Source organism: Myotis daubentonii, chromosome 5 (genome assembly GCF_963259705.1).
Source record: "Myotis daubentonii chromosome 5, mMyoDau2.1, whole genome shotgun sequence".
Taxonomy (NCBI): domain Eukaryota; kingdom Metazoa; phylum Chordata; class Mammalia; order Chiroptera; family Vespertilionidae; genus Myotis; species Myotis daubentonii.
The window spans coordinates 83485459-83498920 of record NC_081844.1 but is presented as its reverse complement, the minus strand read 5'-3'; the positions used below and the strand labels follow the sequence as shown (position 1 = coordinate 83498920).

At 46.4% G+C, this 13462-nt stretch overlaps 1 protein-coding gene across 6 annotated transcripts in view; it reads right to left on the bottom strand.

Annotated features, from left to right (window-relative positions):
* The window catches only part of LOC132235769 (protocadherin gamma-C4), a 158477-nt gene that overhangs the window by 126584 nt on the left and 18431 nt on the right, over positions 1-13462 (bottom strand). Inside the window, exon 1 of one of the 6 annotated variants that reach the window (XM_059698677.1) lies at positions 9305-11836. The exons of 3 other annotated variants lie outside the window; for them this stretch is intronic. In XM_059698677.1, coding sequence (XP_059554660.1) covers positions 9305-11719 — 2415 coding nt within the window. In that variant the 5' untranslated portion in view covers positions 11720-11836. Of the gene's footprint in view, positions 1-29; positions 2637-4566; positions 7132-9304; positions 11837-13462 lie in introns of those variants that run through there. 2 more of the 6 variants (XM_059698669.1, XM_059698673.1) reach the window with 2 other exon arrangements.

Here is a 13462-nt window from a genome sequence, read left to right as displayed (position 1 = left end):
ACCCAAAGTGAAAATAAGTTAAAACTCACCTTTAAAATAGTATCTGAGGCAAATGAGCCCTGAGTATCTCCATGATTTGTACTGGGTACCCAAGAGGCATCTTCGCAGAGGAGATCCTGAGGGGGAGCCATTTCCGGGGTTATGTTGAGAAAATTAAACTCTGTCTTAGCTGACTGTGAGGCAACGCACAGATTGTAGGAATAGGGCAAAGTCCCCTCACTGTAGTTGGGGAGAACCCCAGGTCCAGACTTAGTGTTGAGACCAGGCTGAAAGCAGCCCCAAGTGGCGGCACTGGAGGAGCTTCGCAAGCGCAGGGCGACCGCCAGAATCACCGCGAGAAGGAAAAGCACTGAGATCAAGGCCAAGGCCACTACCAGATAGAACTGCAGCTCAGCCTGGGGGTCAGAGGGCTTAGGACTTTCGCTCAGGTCCGGCAGCGCCTCTTGTAGGCTGTCAGCAAAGACCAGGAGCAGCGTGGCGGTGGCTGAGAGGGGTGGCTGTCCCCCGTCCCGCACGGCCACCAGGAGGCGCTGGCGGGCCGCGTCCCTGTCTCCCAAAGGTCTGGCCGTGCGCACCTCGCCCGTGCGCAGCCCCAGGCTGAAGAGCCCGGGCTCGCTGGCCTGCAGCACGTGGTAGGACAGCCAGGCATTGTGTCCCGAGTCCGCGTCCACCGCCACCACCTTGGTGACCAGGTAGCCCGGCTGCGCGGCGCGCGGCACCGTGTCGAAGAGCGCAGAGCCGTCGGGCCCCAGCGCCGGGTACAGCACCCTGGGCGCGTTGTCGTTGCGGTCGCCCACCAGCACGCGCAGGCTCACGTTGGCGCTGAGCGCGGGCGAGCCCTGGTCGCGCGCCTGCAGCGTCAGCTCAAAGGCGCGCAGCTGCTCGTGGTCGAAGGCGCGCTGCGCGAACACCACCCCGCTGTGCGCGCTCACGGACACGTAGGACGACAGCGCCCGTGGCTCCAGGTCGCTGGCCACGATGGAGTAGGACACCTGGCCGTTGGGTCCCAGGTCGGGGTCGGAGGCGCTGACCTGCGCGATGGAGGCCCCGGGCGGGTTGTTTTCTGGCACGTGGACCAGGTAGGCTGGCTGCTGGAAAACCGGGGCGTTGTCGTTGACGTCGGTGACGCGCAGGGTGATGGTGGTGCTGGAGGAGAGGGGCGGCTTGCCCCTGTCAGTGGCTGTGATAGTGACATTGTACTCCGGGGTCTGTTCTCTGTCCAGGGTCCTGTCTGTCACCAGCTTGTAGTAGTTCTTTGAGTACGATTTCAATGTAAACTCCGTCTTTCCCAATAGGCCGCAGTAAACCTCTCCATTTTCGCCAGAGTCTCTATCTCTTGTTTTTATCAAGGCGATCACCGTTCCTGGTGGTGAATCCTCTGGAAGAGGAGTGAACACGGAGGCCACAATCACTTCAGGGGCACAATCATTCTCATCGAGGATTTCGACTTGGATACTGCAGTGGGCTGCTAGATCCCCAGGATCTTTCGCTTCTATACCGAGGGTGTAACTATTAGCTATTTCAAAATCAAAATGATCCTTCGTAGTGATCTCTCCTGTTGTCTCATCTAAGTTAAAAAATTGTTCCACTTGTTCGTCCACATTATGAAAGGAGTAGGTGACCTCCGCGTTAATGCCCTCGTCCTGGTCCGTGGCCGTCACTTGAAGCACAGGGAAGCCGGGGGGCACGCCCTCCCTCAGGCTGACCCTGTACACGTCCTGGCTGAACACCGGGGGGTTATCATTGGCATCCGTGACTTGGATTTGGATCTGGGTGGTGCCACTTTGGGGTGGGTCTCCACCGTCCACAGCTGTGAGGACCAGTTGATGGAAAATCTCCTCTTCTCTGTCCAGAGAATGTTTCAGGATCAACTCAGGATATTTACGTCCATCTGGAGTCTGTTTCTCCGTGAGATCAAAGAACTCATTGTCATTGAGGTGGTACCTTTGCAGTGAATTAGAACCAACATCCGAATCCAGGGCCGGGTCTAGTGGAAATGTTTTACCTGGCTTAGTGGACTCTACTATTTTTAAATCAGTCTTACTCTGTTTGAATGAGGGCATATTGTCATTTATATCCTGCACTACTACTGCGACATAGAAAATATGTAGCGGTTTTTCAGCGACCGCATCAAAATCCAGAATACACAGAGGCTTCTTGCCGCAAATCTGCTCTCGGTCTATTCTGTCGCTCACAAGTAAGTCCCCGCTGCCAGGATCTACAGTGAAATAGCCCTTCTCCGCGCTAACCCGCAGCTTCCGGGCCGGCAGATCCCGGACTCTGAGCCCCAGATCCTTGGCGAGATTTCCTACCACCGAGTTCTTAGCCAGCTCCTCGGGGATTGAATAGCGGATTTGGTCCGGGAGAGCCCCGCGGAACAAAGAAAGCAGAAAGGGCAACAATACCTGCCGCCACCGCCCGGCGCTGCTCCTCTCCGCGCTCAGCCTCATCCTCTGTCTCCCTCCGCTGCTGCTCTGCTCCTTGGCCCTAGGCCGCGGGGAGGAATAAACCCTCCGTGGATGGCAAAAATCCGGGGTAGGGGCAATTCCCCTGGTTTGTTTGTGTGACCGAAGCTGTACTGGCCTCCTCCGTGCGGTTGGTTTGAGCAGGAAGTTACCTTCCGAGAGGCTCCCGAATGCGTCTCAGACATCTTCCTGCTCTTCTTTTAACCTACAGCGACGCCCAGGGGTTTTTCCGTGAAACTGCTCCAAGGGCTTGTACTAAATGTTTTGCAAAGAACTTTTTTGCTCTTGCGGATTTATAGAGTATTTATTTGTTTAAGTAGGTATACATTCATATAGTTCCAAAGGTATATTCAGCATATTCTATAGACTCTCCCTCTTTGCTTTTAACAACACATTTGTCCCGGAAGAAATAAGTGTTCCTTTTTTGTGTACTATTCCAGAGAAATGTTTTGTATAGTGAAGCAGAATTTTATAAACGTCCCCCCTGATTTCATATATATATATGAAAGTATACAATATGCCATGTTTTGCAGCTTGCTTTGTTTACTCATTATATCTTGGAGATCATTTCATATCAGTACATAAAGAAGTTTTCCATTTATTTCTTATACTTATGGAGTAGCCCACTATATGGTTGTACAATAATTTATTTAACCAGAAATAGTATTTTCTAAAAGAAAATCAGTACCCAATCAAACAAAAATATATTTTCCGTATGTTATTATGTTATAAATTATCTACTGCTGCTCTCCTAATCATTTAAAATATGTACCATTCTGATTCTGGAATATATTCTAATATCACCATCCAAATATGTTTGACACAGAGACAATTAATATTTCCAAGTTATATTTTAAAGCTCTAGTATTATAAATAATCTCTCTTCAGATATGATTTATTGCTCAATATCCACTTGTTACTTGCTTTTTCCTCCCCATGCCAGTTGGTTGTATCATATCACATTCTTATTTATTATATTGTATTGCACCACAACTTCCCACGGAGACAAAAAAATCTAGAAACTGAAACTCTCCTTCTTAAATTGAATTGAGGCATAGTTCACAATCTATTGATACAATTTCCAGGTATCCAAACACCACTAATTTGTGTAGTCCTAGACATTCATGAATCCCAAACTAAGAGAACTGAATGAAGTCATAAGGAACAGAAGTTGCATAGCCCTTGCATACAAAATATTTCCCCTTATATCAGATCATTGCAGAGCCACAAAGTGATGGAGCTACCTGAGGGCAATTTGAAGAACAGGGATGAGGCCTACTTATCAGATCAGTTCTGAAATTGAGTTACCCGACCTTTATAAGGGGATCCCATGATGAAAAAAGGAAATATTTTTTGAAGTTATGTTTCCTTAGAAATAGAGAAGGGTCTCATAGTGATGCCATAAAAGGTAATTTAGATATTATTAAAATGAAATGATTGAAATAAAATGGGCAATATTTTTGGAAATCACAGAAGTGCATAGAAGGAATCACACATAGTCACTGTTAGTGCATCTCAGAAACTGCAACCACAAAATATATACAATATACCAATCCAATTGAGAAGCTATCACTGTTAAAGGTATAGCTAAATTTTAAATATTTTCCCCAGTATTTATAAACTGCCATCGTTCAATTATAATGGAAAATACCCTTTCAACTAAAAAAAGTAAATTTCAAGAAAAATATGCTGGGGTTTAAAAAGAGAAAAATTTACTCAGTCCAGATTCAACAATATGTTCATAAGAGAGAGTGTTTAAATATGAATTTTCACAATTGCCTTTTATTTCGCACTTTGATACTTTCAATAAGACTTAAAGGAAAATGGCTTTAAAGATCTGAGGTACAGCAGTTAGAGGTATAAAATTAAGAAATTTTTGCTGAAACTATTACTGGATGAAGACTACAAAGAATAAGTTAAAAAATACCTTTTAGGTGCAGTAACCATTATTAATCATTATTGATTATCATTTGCCCTCCCCTTTAAAGGAATAGAATACTAAAAAGAAGTATCTTATGTGATTTGGAACACATCTTATACAACCAGAGCTTATAAAATTAAAGACACAGCTGTCTGCCTATGGGTGGCAAGATTGACTTACCTGATGAAGATTGGGGTCTTCTTTTATTTTAAGTAAATCCTGAGTTATCAAAAGTGGCTCACTTTTCTCACAGCTCTCCTGGCTGATGAGTGTGTCAGCATAGTTGGGTTGGGGGAAGATCAGGTGACTCTTCCCCGAGTCAGCAGTGAGGCAGACCTCATGGGAATAGGTCTGCAGGAAAGCCTGGACCCCATCCACACCCACAAAATGTGAGGTGGGCACACCTGCCAACCCACCTCCTGAAGCCTGGAGCTGACGTGATGAGTGCCAGCGCCTCAGCCTGAGTGCCAGCAGGATGATAACAAAGGCAAGGAAGACACAGGAGACCGCAGCCACTGCCACCACGAGGTACAGAGTGAGGTCTGAGGCCTCTGGAGTTGAAGGGATCTCAAGACTGCCCAAGTCAGCCAACACATCTGGGATGCTGTTAGCCACAGCCACAGTGAGTGTGACAGTGGCTGAGAGAGGGGGCTGGCCATGGTCCTGAACTGCCACCACCAGGCTCTGCTTGAGGGCATCTCTGTCCAGCAGGGCCCGCGCAGTGCGTACTTCGCCCGTGTGCAGCCCCACCACGAAGAGCCCAGGCTCACTGGCCTTGAGCAGGCGGTAGGACAGCCAGGCGTTCTGGCCTGAGTCTCTGTCCACTGCCACCACCTTGGTCACCAGGTATCCAGGTTCTGCAGATCGGGGTGCCAGCTCTACACCAGTGGAACCATCGGTGGGGAGAGAGGGGTACAGTATTTCAGGTGCATTGTCATTCTGATCCAGAACAAATAGGCTTAGAGACACGTTGCTGCTGAGAGGAGGGTCCCCACTGTCACTAGCTGTCACCAGTAGTTGCAGGTCTCTAACCTGCTCATAGTCAAATGAGCGCAGAGCATACAGGACTCCTGTGTCAGAGTTGATAGAGACATAGGAAGAGAGAGGCTCCCCCTGGAGTGTGCCCTCAGCCAGGGAGTAAGTGACTCTGGCGTTCTCAATGCTGTCAGGGTCCTGGGCGGTTATGGATAAAAAAGAGGCTCCTCTGGGGTTGTTTTCGGGAAGGTAGGCAGAGTAAGAAGCATGAGGGAAGGCAGGCGGGTTGTCATTGATGTCTGCTACCTTCAGTGAGATGTGAGTTTCTGTAGACAGTGGTGGAGTTCCGTGGTCAGTGGCCATTACTGTGATGTTATATTCTGAGACTTCTTCCCTATCCAGAGCTCTGTGTGTCAACAATCGATAATAATTTCCGTAGGTCTTTTCAAGTGTGAATGGCAGAGTATTTGGAATAGAACACGTGACTAGGCCATTCTCTCCTGAATCACTATCATGCACATTGAAAAGTGCAATTACTGTGCCTGGGGAAGAGGTTTCTTGGATAGAGCTGGTGAGAGATGTAACCGTCACTTCTGGAGCATTGTCGTTTACATCCAGCACTGTCACCAGTACCTTACTTCTGGCTCGGAGACCAGGACCATCGTGAGCCTCTACATCTATATCATAGAATCCAGAGTCCTCATAATCCAGGTCCTCCAATATTGTTATGTCCCCAGTCACAGAGTTCAACTGGAATAGCTGGGATATTTTATCTCTTACTTTCCGGAAAGAATATGTCACTTCTCCATTAGCTCCTTCATCTGGGTCAGTGGCTTTTACGGTGAGAATTCGGGAGCCCACGGGCACATTCTCCCGAACACTCACATGGTACTCGGGCTGAGAGAAGAGAGGGGCATTGTCGTTCGTATCCACAAGTGTTACGTGAATTCTGGTAGTGCCAGAGCGAGCCAGGTCGCCTCCGTCGAAGGCGGTGAGGACCAGATGGTGAACTGCCTCTTCCTCGCGGTCCAGGGCGCGCTCCAGCACCAGCTCAGGGTACTTTATCCCATCAGCTCCGTTTTGCACGTCCAGGGAGAAGTAAGCATTTGAGCTGAGCTGGTATCCCTGCAGAGAGTTTACCCCTACATCCGGATCAAAAGCTTCAGGAAGAGGGAATCTTGTCCCAGGACTTTCATATTCAGCGACTTTTATTTCCCTTTGCTCAGTCCCAAAGTTGGGCGCATTATCATTAACATCGATTATTTCCACTTCTACTCCAAAAATCTTTACTTTGTCCTCTAGGAGAATCTCCAGGCTTACTACACACGTTGGAGATCTATCGCAGAGCTCCTCCCGGTCTATCCTGCCCGCCGTGACCAAGCTGCCGCTCCGCGCGTTCAGGGCAAAGAGCTGCGTCCTACCTCTGGAGACGATGCGGACTCCGCGCTCCGCCAGCTCCGGGGGCTCCAGGCCCAGGTCCTTGGCGATGTTGCCCACGAAGGAGCCTTTCTCCAGCTCCTCAGGCACCGAGTAGCGGATCTGTTCAGCCCGAATTTCCCATAGGGCCCCTAGGAGAAGGCAAATCCCAACTAAACGGCTGCAGACTGGACGATAAAGAGGAGCCGCCATGACAGCGCCGCCGCGGAGAGGCTTGCGCTTGGGTTTTCCCTCGGTGGAGGCCTAAGGAGTCCCAGGATCTGCGCGGTCCAAGATAGTGTATTTTCACCGTTGGCTGTTGGAGTTCTGGGAGTCCAGTTAGAAGCTTTTGTAAAGCTCCAGGGTCAGTGCTTTGTGATGCAGAAATTCTGTGGTTCGGATTAAATTACTGGTTGTCTTTTCCCCATCGGTGAACAGCGACACCCAGAGTCCTAGTCTGTTATTGCAACCTATTCTTGGTAAAGCATCCCCTCTGTACACCATTTGTTTTCCGTATCCTATCTCCCCCCAAAGAATAGAAGTCAAACTCCTGTTGTTTTATTTGCAATGAAAATAAACAATCAAAATATTTCTGCACAATAAGTCCTATAAAGTAATCAATGGTCCAGAGAAAATATGATTTTGTTTTTTGCTAAGAATTTTTCTACCTCTTTTAAGTTTTTGCATTATTTATTCTCATAGTCCATTTTCAGGACAGTGTATTGTGTAAGAGACACATTTACCTATCCTGGGAACATGGATGGACTTGCAGAATGGAACAACAGGTGAAAAGCCAGTGTCTGGAGTGTTGCAAATCTGGGCTCTAGTCCCAACCTATTCAGAAACAAGCTTCCTCACGTGAATGGATTTTCTAGAATGGAAATGTTTTAGTTCCCTTGTAAGAAAATATCTACTTTTCAAGAGCTAGTCTTATGTCTGCATCAATGTGATTAGCAAATATAGGGATAGGTTTGGGAAGAGAATTTGCTCATTAAGTTTCTAGGCCAAGGGCTATGTCTGTGACTATCATTTTAAGAGTGCATCCTCACACTTTAGAGCACCACCTTTCATAGAGTATGCAACAAGTAGTTTGTCAGTGTTTAATAAATGAGTCACTAATGCAACTGCAAAACCGAAAACAATGGGTAAATAACTCTGATCTTAAACGTAAAAACCAAAGATAAGAAGGCAGAAAAGTTAGAATAAAGCACTAGAAAGAGCAGGCAATGTTTCAGTGATCCTTTTCACATCAGGACACATCCAGAAGGTACTGCTTTCCATTGTTTCTAAGTTTACTTTAGCTTTTATTTTAGAAATAACCAGTAAAAGGAAACATTTTAGTATATATATATATAGTCATTGTATCTTTCATAGTTTTCTTATTTAAGGAAACTTGGAGTAATTTACTAATCTGAGAAAACTTGAGATAAAGCAGCAAGTCCCCAGTTCTTTAGATTATTCCTCACATAATAAGTAACATCTAGAAATTACTCATAAATTTTAACCAGGCACAAAAGCCCATTAACTACTCAGAGTTTTTAAATCTTCAGAATTTGTAGAGTAGGTTAAAGGTATTTTTCACAATTCTCAAAGGACCCACAAATTTCTGGGGATTGAGAGGAAAATAAGATGTTTTGAAAAAATTGATTCTTTTCTCAGAAACCTATACTAAAAAGACAAACTGTGGGAAAGGCCTTATAAAAATGTCTATTGTATTTATTATGACCATGACAAAGTAGAATAAGATAAATTATTAAAGAAGGGTTAAAATTATTCCTGAATGAGATTATGAAATGGGATAAAGTTGACCCAAAGGCAGTGATTCACATATAAGATCTGGCAGTCTTTGCTACATGTGATAAGTGATAAGAAACGTAATGATTGGAAAACTATATTTAAAATACACATTACAGCCCTGACTTGTGTGGCTTAGTTGATTGAGTGTCCTTCCCTGCACCAAAAGATCTCTGGTTCGGTTCCAGGTCAGGGAACATGCCCAGGTTTCAGGTTCAATCCCCCATGGGAATCAGGGTGCCTATGGGAGGCAACCAATAGATGTTTCTCTCTCCCGCTCTCCCTTCTTCTCTCTCTAAAATAAATAAAAACATTTTAAAACAAAAATACACATTGCAGCAAAAAATATAATAACTAGGATGTATTTGATGAGAGGAACATAAAGTTTAACTTAAGGAGAAAGAACTGCCAGTACATTTATAAAGTGCTTGAAAATAACAGTATCACACATCAACGAAGAACGGGTAGTGCTATTACTAAAAGCAGTGACAACCAAGAACAGCTCTCTTTAAGAAGATTTGCTGACCATACAGAAATGCCAATGGTGGCGATTGCAAAGTAGTAGTTAGGTAATTGCCAAGAGCACGAACAATCGAGAGACCCATTTCCATCCATCCAATACACCTCCGCTCCCACTACCACTACTAGAACAATGGACAAAGGCCAAAACTAATTATGCACACTGAGAATAAAATACAACATATAAAATTTAAGTAGGTTTATAGAAACTCACGTGTGAGGGAAAAGAAGAGTCATACGCGATTTGGGGGTCTTCATCATTGGCACATACATCCACAGAAGGATCCTCGCACAGGAGATCCCGAGGGGGCGCCATTTCCGGGGTCAGGTTAGAAAAATTTAATTTGGTCATTGCTGGATTCGAGGCAACGCACAGATTGTAAGAATAGGGCAAAGTCCCCTCACTGTAGTTGGTGGGAACCACGGGGCCAGACTTGGAGCAAACACCAGGCTGAAAGCAGCCCCAGGTGGTGGGGCTAGAGGAGCGTCGCAAGCGCAGGGCAACCACCAGAATCACCGCGAGGAGGAAAAGCACGGAGATCAAGGCCAAGGCCACCACCAGGTAAAATTGTAGCTCAGCCTGGGGGTCAGAGGGCGAAGGGAGGTCGGTAAGGTCTGGCAGTACCTCTTGTACGCTATCCGCAAATACCAGGAGCAGCGTGGCGGTGGCAGAGAGTGGCGGCTGTCCCCCATCACGCACGGCGACCAGCAGGCGCTGGCGGGCCGCGTCCCTGTCGCCCAAAGTCCTCGCTGTACGCACCTCGCCCGTGCGCAGCCCCAGGCTGAAGAGTCCGGGCTCGCTGGCCTGCAGCACGTGGTAGGACAGCCAGGCATTGTGTCCCGAGTCCGCGTCCACCGCCACCACCTTGGTGACCAGGTAGCCCGGCTGCGCGGCGCGCGGCACCGTGTCGAAGAGCGCAGAGCCGTCGGGCCCCAGCGCCGGGTACAGCACCCTGGGCGCGTTGTCGTTGCGGTCGCCCACCAGCACGCGCAGGCTCACGTTGGCGCTGAGCGCGGGCGAGCCCTGGTCGCGGGCCTGCAGCGTCAGCTCAAAGGCGCGCAGCTGCTCGTGGTCGAAGGCGCGCTGCGCGAACACCACCCCGCTGTGCGCGCTCACGGACACGTAGGACGACAGCGCCCGTGGCTCCAGGTCGCTGGCCACGATGGAGTAGGACACCTGGCCGTTGGGTCCCAGGTCGGGGTCGGAGGCGCTGACCTGCGCGATAGAGGCCCCGGGCGGATTGTTCTCAGCCACGTGAACCACGTAGGAAGCCTGGTGGAAAACTGGAGTGTTGTCGTTAATGTCACCAATGTGTAGGGTGATGCTTGTACTGGAGGATAGGGATGGCTTGCCTTTGTCGGTGGCTGTGACGGTGACATTGTACTCTGCTATCTGCTCCCGGTCTAGAGCACTGTCAATCACCAGCTTGTAATAATTCTTGGAGGTGGATTCTAATCGGAAGGGAACTTCTTTCTGAATATAGCATGCCACCAGACCATTTTGCCCAGAATCCTGGTCTTGCACTTTAATGAGGGCTATCACGGTTCCAAGGTCTGAGTCCTCAGGAATCTTGTTAGAAAAGGACATGAATGTCACCTCTGGGGCATTGTCATTCTCATCGACAATTTCAATATGAACACTGCAGTGAGCTGTGTGTACGCCTCCATCCTTGGCTTCTACAGCCAACATATACACAGTTGTCTCTTCGAAATCCACTGTTCCATTGGTTGTGATGTCACCAGTATTTGGGTTGAGATTGAAGAGAAGGTTGGTGCTTGTTGGGGCATTGAGGAAGGCATAGGTGATCTGTGCATTAGCACCCTCATCCTGGTCAGTTGCCTTCACGTGCAGCACGGAAGTTCCCCGGGGCACATTCTCTTGGAGTCTAACTCTGTACGTGTCCTGGCTGAACGCTGGAGCATTATCGTTGGCATCAGTGACCAGGATCTGGATCTGGGTGGTGCCACTTAGAGGAGGGTCCCCGCCATCCATGGCAGTCAGGACTAAGCGGTGGGAGCTCTGCTGTTCTCTGTCCAGAGGCTTTTCCAGCAGTAATTCTGGGTATTTACTTCCATCAGGACTTTCCTTCGTTGCCAGAGAGAAGTGGTCATTGGGAGTGATGGTGTAAACCTTCAGTGAGTTACTTCCTACATCTGCATCTTGTGCAGAGTCTAGTGGGAATTTTACCCCTGGTATGGCTGACTCACAGATTTCTAAGTCAATGCCTTTTGCAAGGAAACGCGGTGCATTGTCATTAATATCTTGGATTGCAACAATCACATGGAACACATTCATTGGGTTTTCAGCGACCATTTCAAATTCCAGTGCACATTCAGATTTCCTCCCGCAAATCTTCTCTCTATCTATCCTACCACTCACTAACAAATCCCCATTCTCCGCACTCACGTTGAAAAATTCCTCTGCACTAACCCGCGGTTTTCGAGCTGGCAAGTCCTGGACACTGAGCCTCAGATCCTTGGCGAGGTTCCCCACCCTTGATCCCTTGGCCAGCTCCTCTGGAATTACGTACTGGATCTGCTGGGAGATGGCCCCGCACAACAAAGACAGCAAGAAGAGAAACCGTACCTGACTTTTCATCGTTTCTGCTTGCCTGAAGCTCCTTTGCATTTCTTGAACTCAGTGGGGAAGCTTCTTCTCCAGATGTCTCTGGGATGTTTAAAAAACCAACGACAGCCCCCTGGACATTCGAGACTTGAGGGTAGGACTTGTTACGTGCTTCTAATCTAGGTGCACAGGAGCGGGTCCGTTTCCGCCGTGCGCAGGACAAAGCTAGAAAGCACTCTTCCGGAAGCTCTGGCGAACTGAGAACCCTTCTTCCCTTTGGTCAACAGCGGCACCCGGAGGTCGTTTAGGGAAACTACATATTGCGTAGCTATCCTCAAAGTGTAAGCTCTTGAATCTATGCACTTTGCCTTTTATTTGTTTGAAAGAACAAATAAAGTTTTCCCTTTAAATGTGACATTTTCCGTTTTGTTCATCTCATAAACGTTGCCACCATTTTACATCTGTTTTCATTTAAATATTTCATAAGGCATACAGCCTTGTTTTTCAGTTTTGGGACAAAAATATCTTCAGTAATTTCATTGTATTTATAAGATTGGTTTGACTAGTATGGATGTAACAAAATAAGTTACTGGCTTTTAATCCTCATTTTAGTGTATTGTGACCCTTACATTTTTGTAATCCATAACTTCCCTTATTTAGTATTTTAACTCTCTCCACATATACTTCATAAATTCCGTACGTAATACTTTTCAAAGATATAGTCTTTGCAAAAAGAGTGGGTTAAGTTCCTAGGTTTATTTTAATGTATTGCTTATCTTTTTAAAGCATAATCTTCCTGTTATGTACAGCAGAGCTTGATACTTTGTTAAAGAGACCAATTTAGAATTTGGGCACACATACATGCATTTATAAAGCTGATTCTTGTGTGAGCCATATTTATTTATTTGATTTATTTCTTTTTAAGTACATTTTTTATTGATTTCAGAGAGGAAAGGAGAGGGAGAGAGAGAAACATCAATGATGAGAGAGAATCATCGATTGGCTGCCTCCGCACACCCCTTACTGGGGCTCAAGCCTGCAACCCAGGCATGTGCCCTTGACCAGAATTGAACCTGGGGCCCATCACTCCACAGGCTGATGCTCTATCCACTGAGCCAAACCAGCTAGGGCAGCCATATTTATTTTTACGAAACCAATGCTTCTTTATTATATGAACATGTATGCAATACTCCATAATGTCAATTTTCAGCTCCAGCCAATTATACCATTAATAAATGTAATGAGTTTGACTTGATCACTAGGTTTAATCTTGGAGACGCAGTGAGAATATTTACACACTCCATTTTAGAACTTACCTGTAATTCTTGAACTGGTCTTGGGTAACAAAAACAAATAAATGCACTACCAAATAGATATCAACCCAACAATTTGTTCTACAGTTTTCAGTGCTGAACCATACTCATCTTACACTCAGTCAAAACAGGCCTGTTTTCCTAAGACATCTTTTCCTTTGTTTTCCTTTATACTTTTTCTTCCTTTCATTAGAATTTTCACCCTTTCTCTTATAACGAATTCTTGCCCATCCTTTAAAAAAATACTTTTATAGTGAAAAAATGATGTCTGAAACCTTTTATTATCTATACTTGTAGATGGAAATTGCACTGCCTTTGTATTCCCTCTGCATCTTCACAACATCTATGTAGGTTATGTTTTATATGGGATTCTTTAAAAATTCTCTTTGAACATCTAAAATTCTCCTGACACTAGCCATTTAATATATTTTTTCTCCTTACAAGTAAAGTAAGGAGAAAAGGAGTAAGGAATATCTTTCCTAAAAAGGTATTC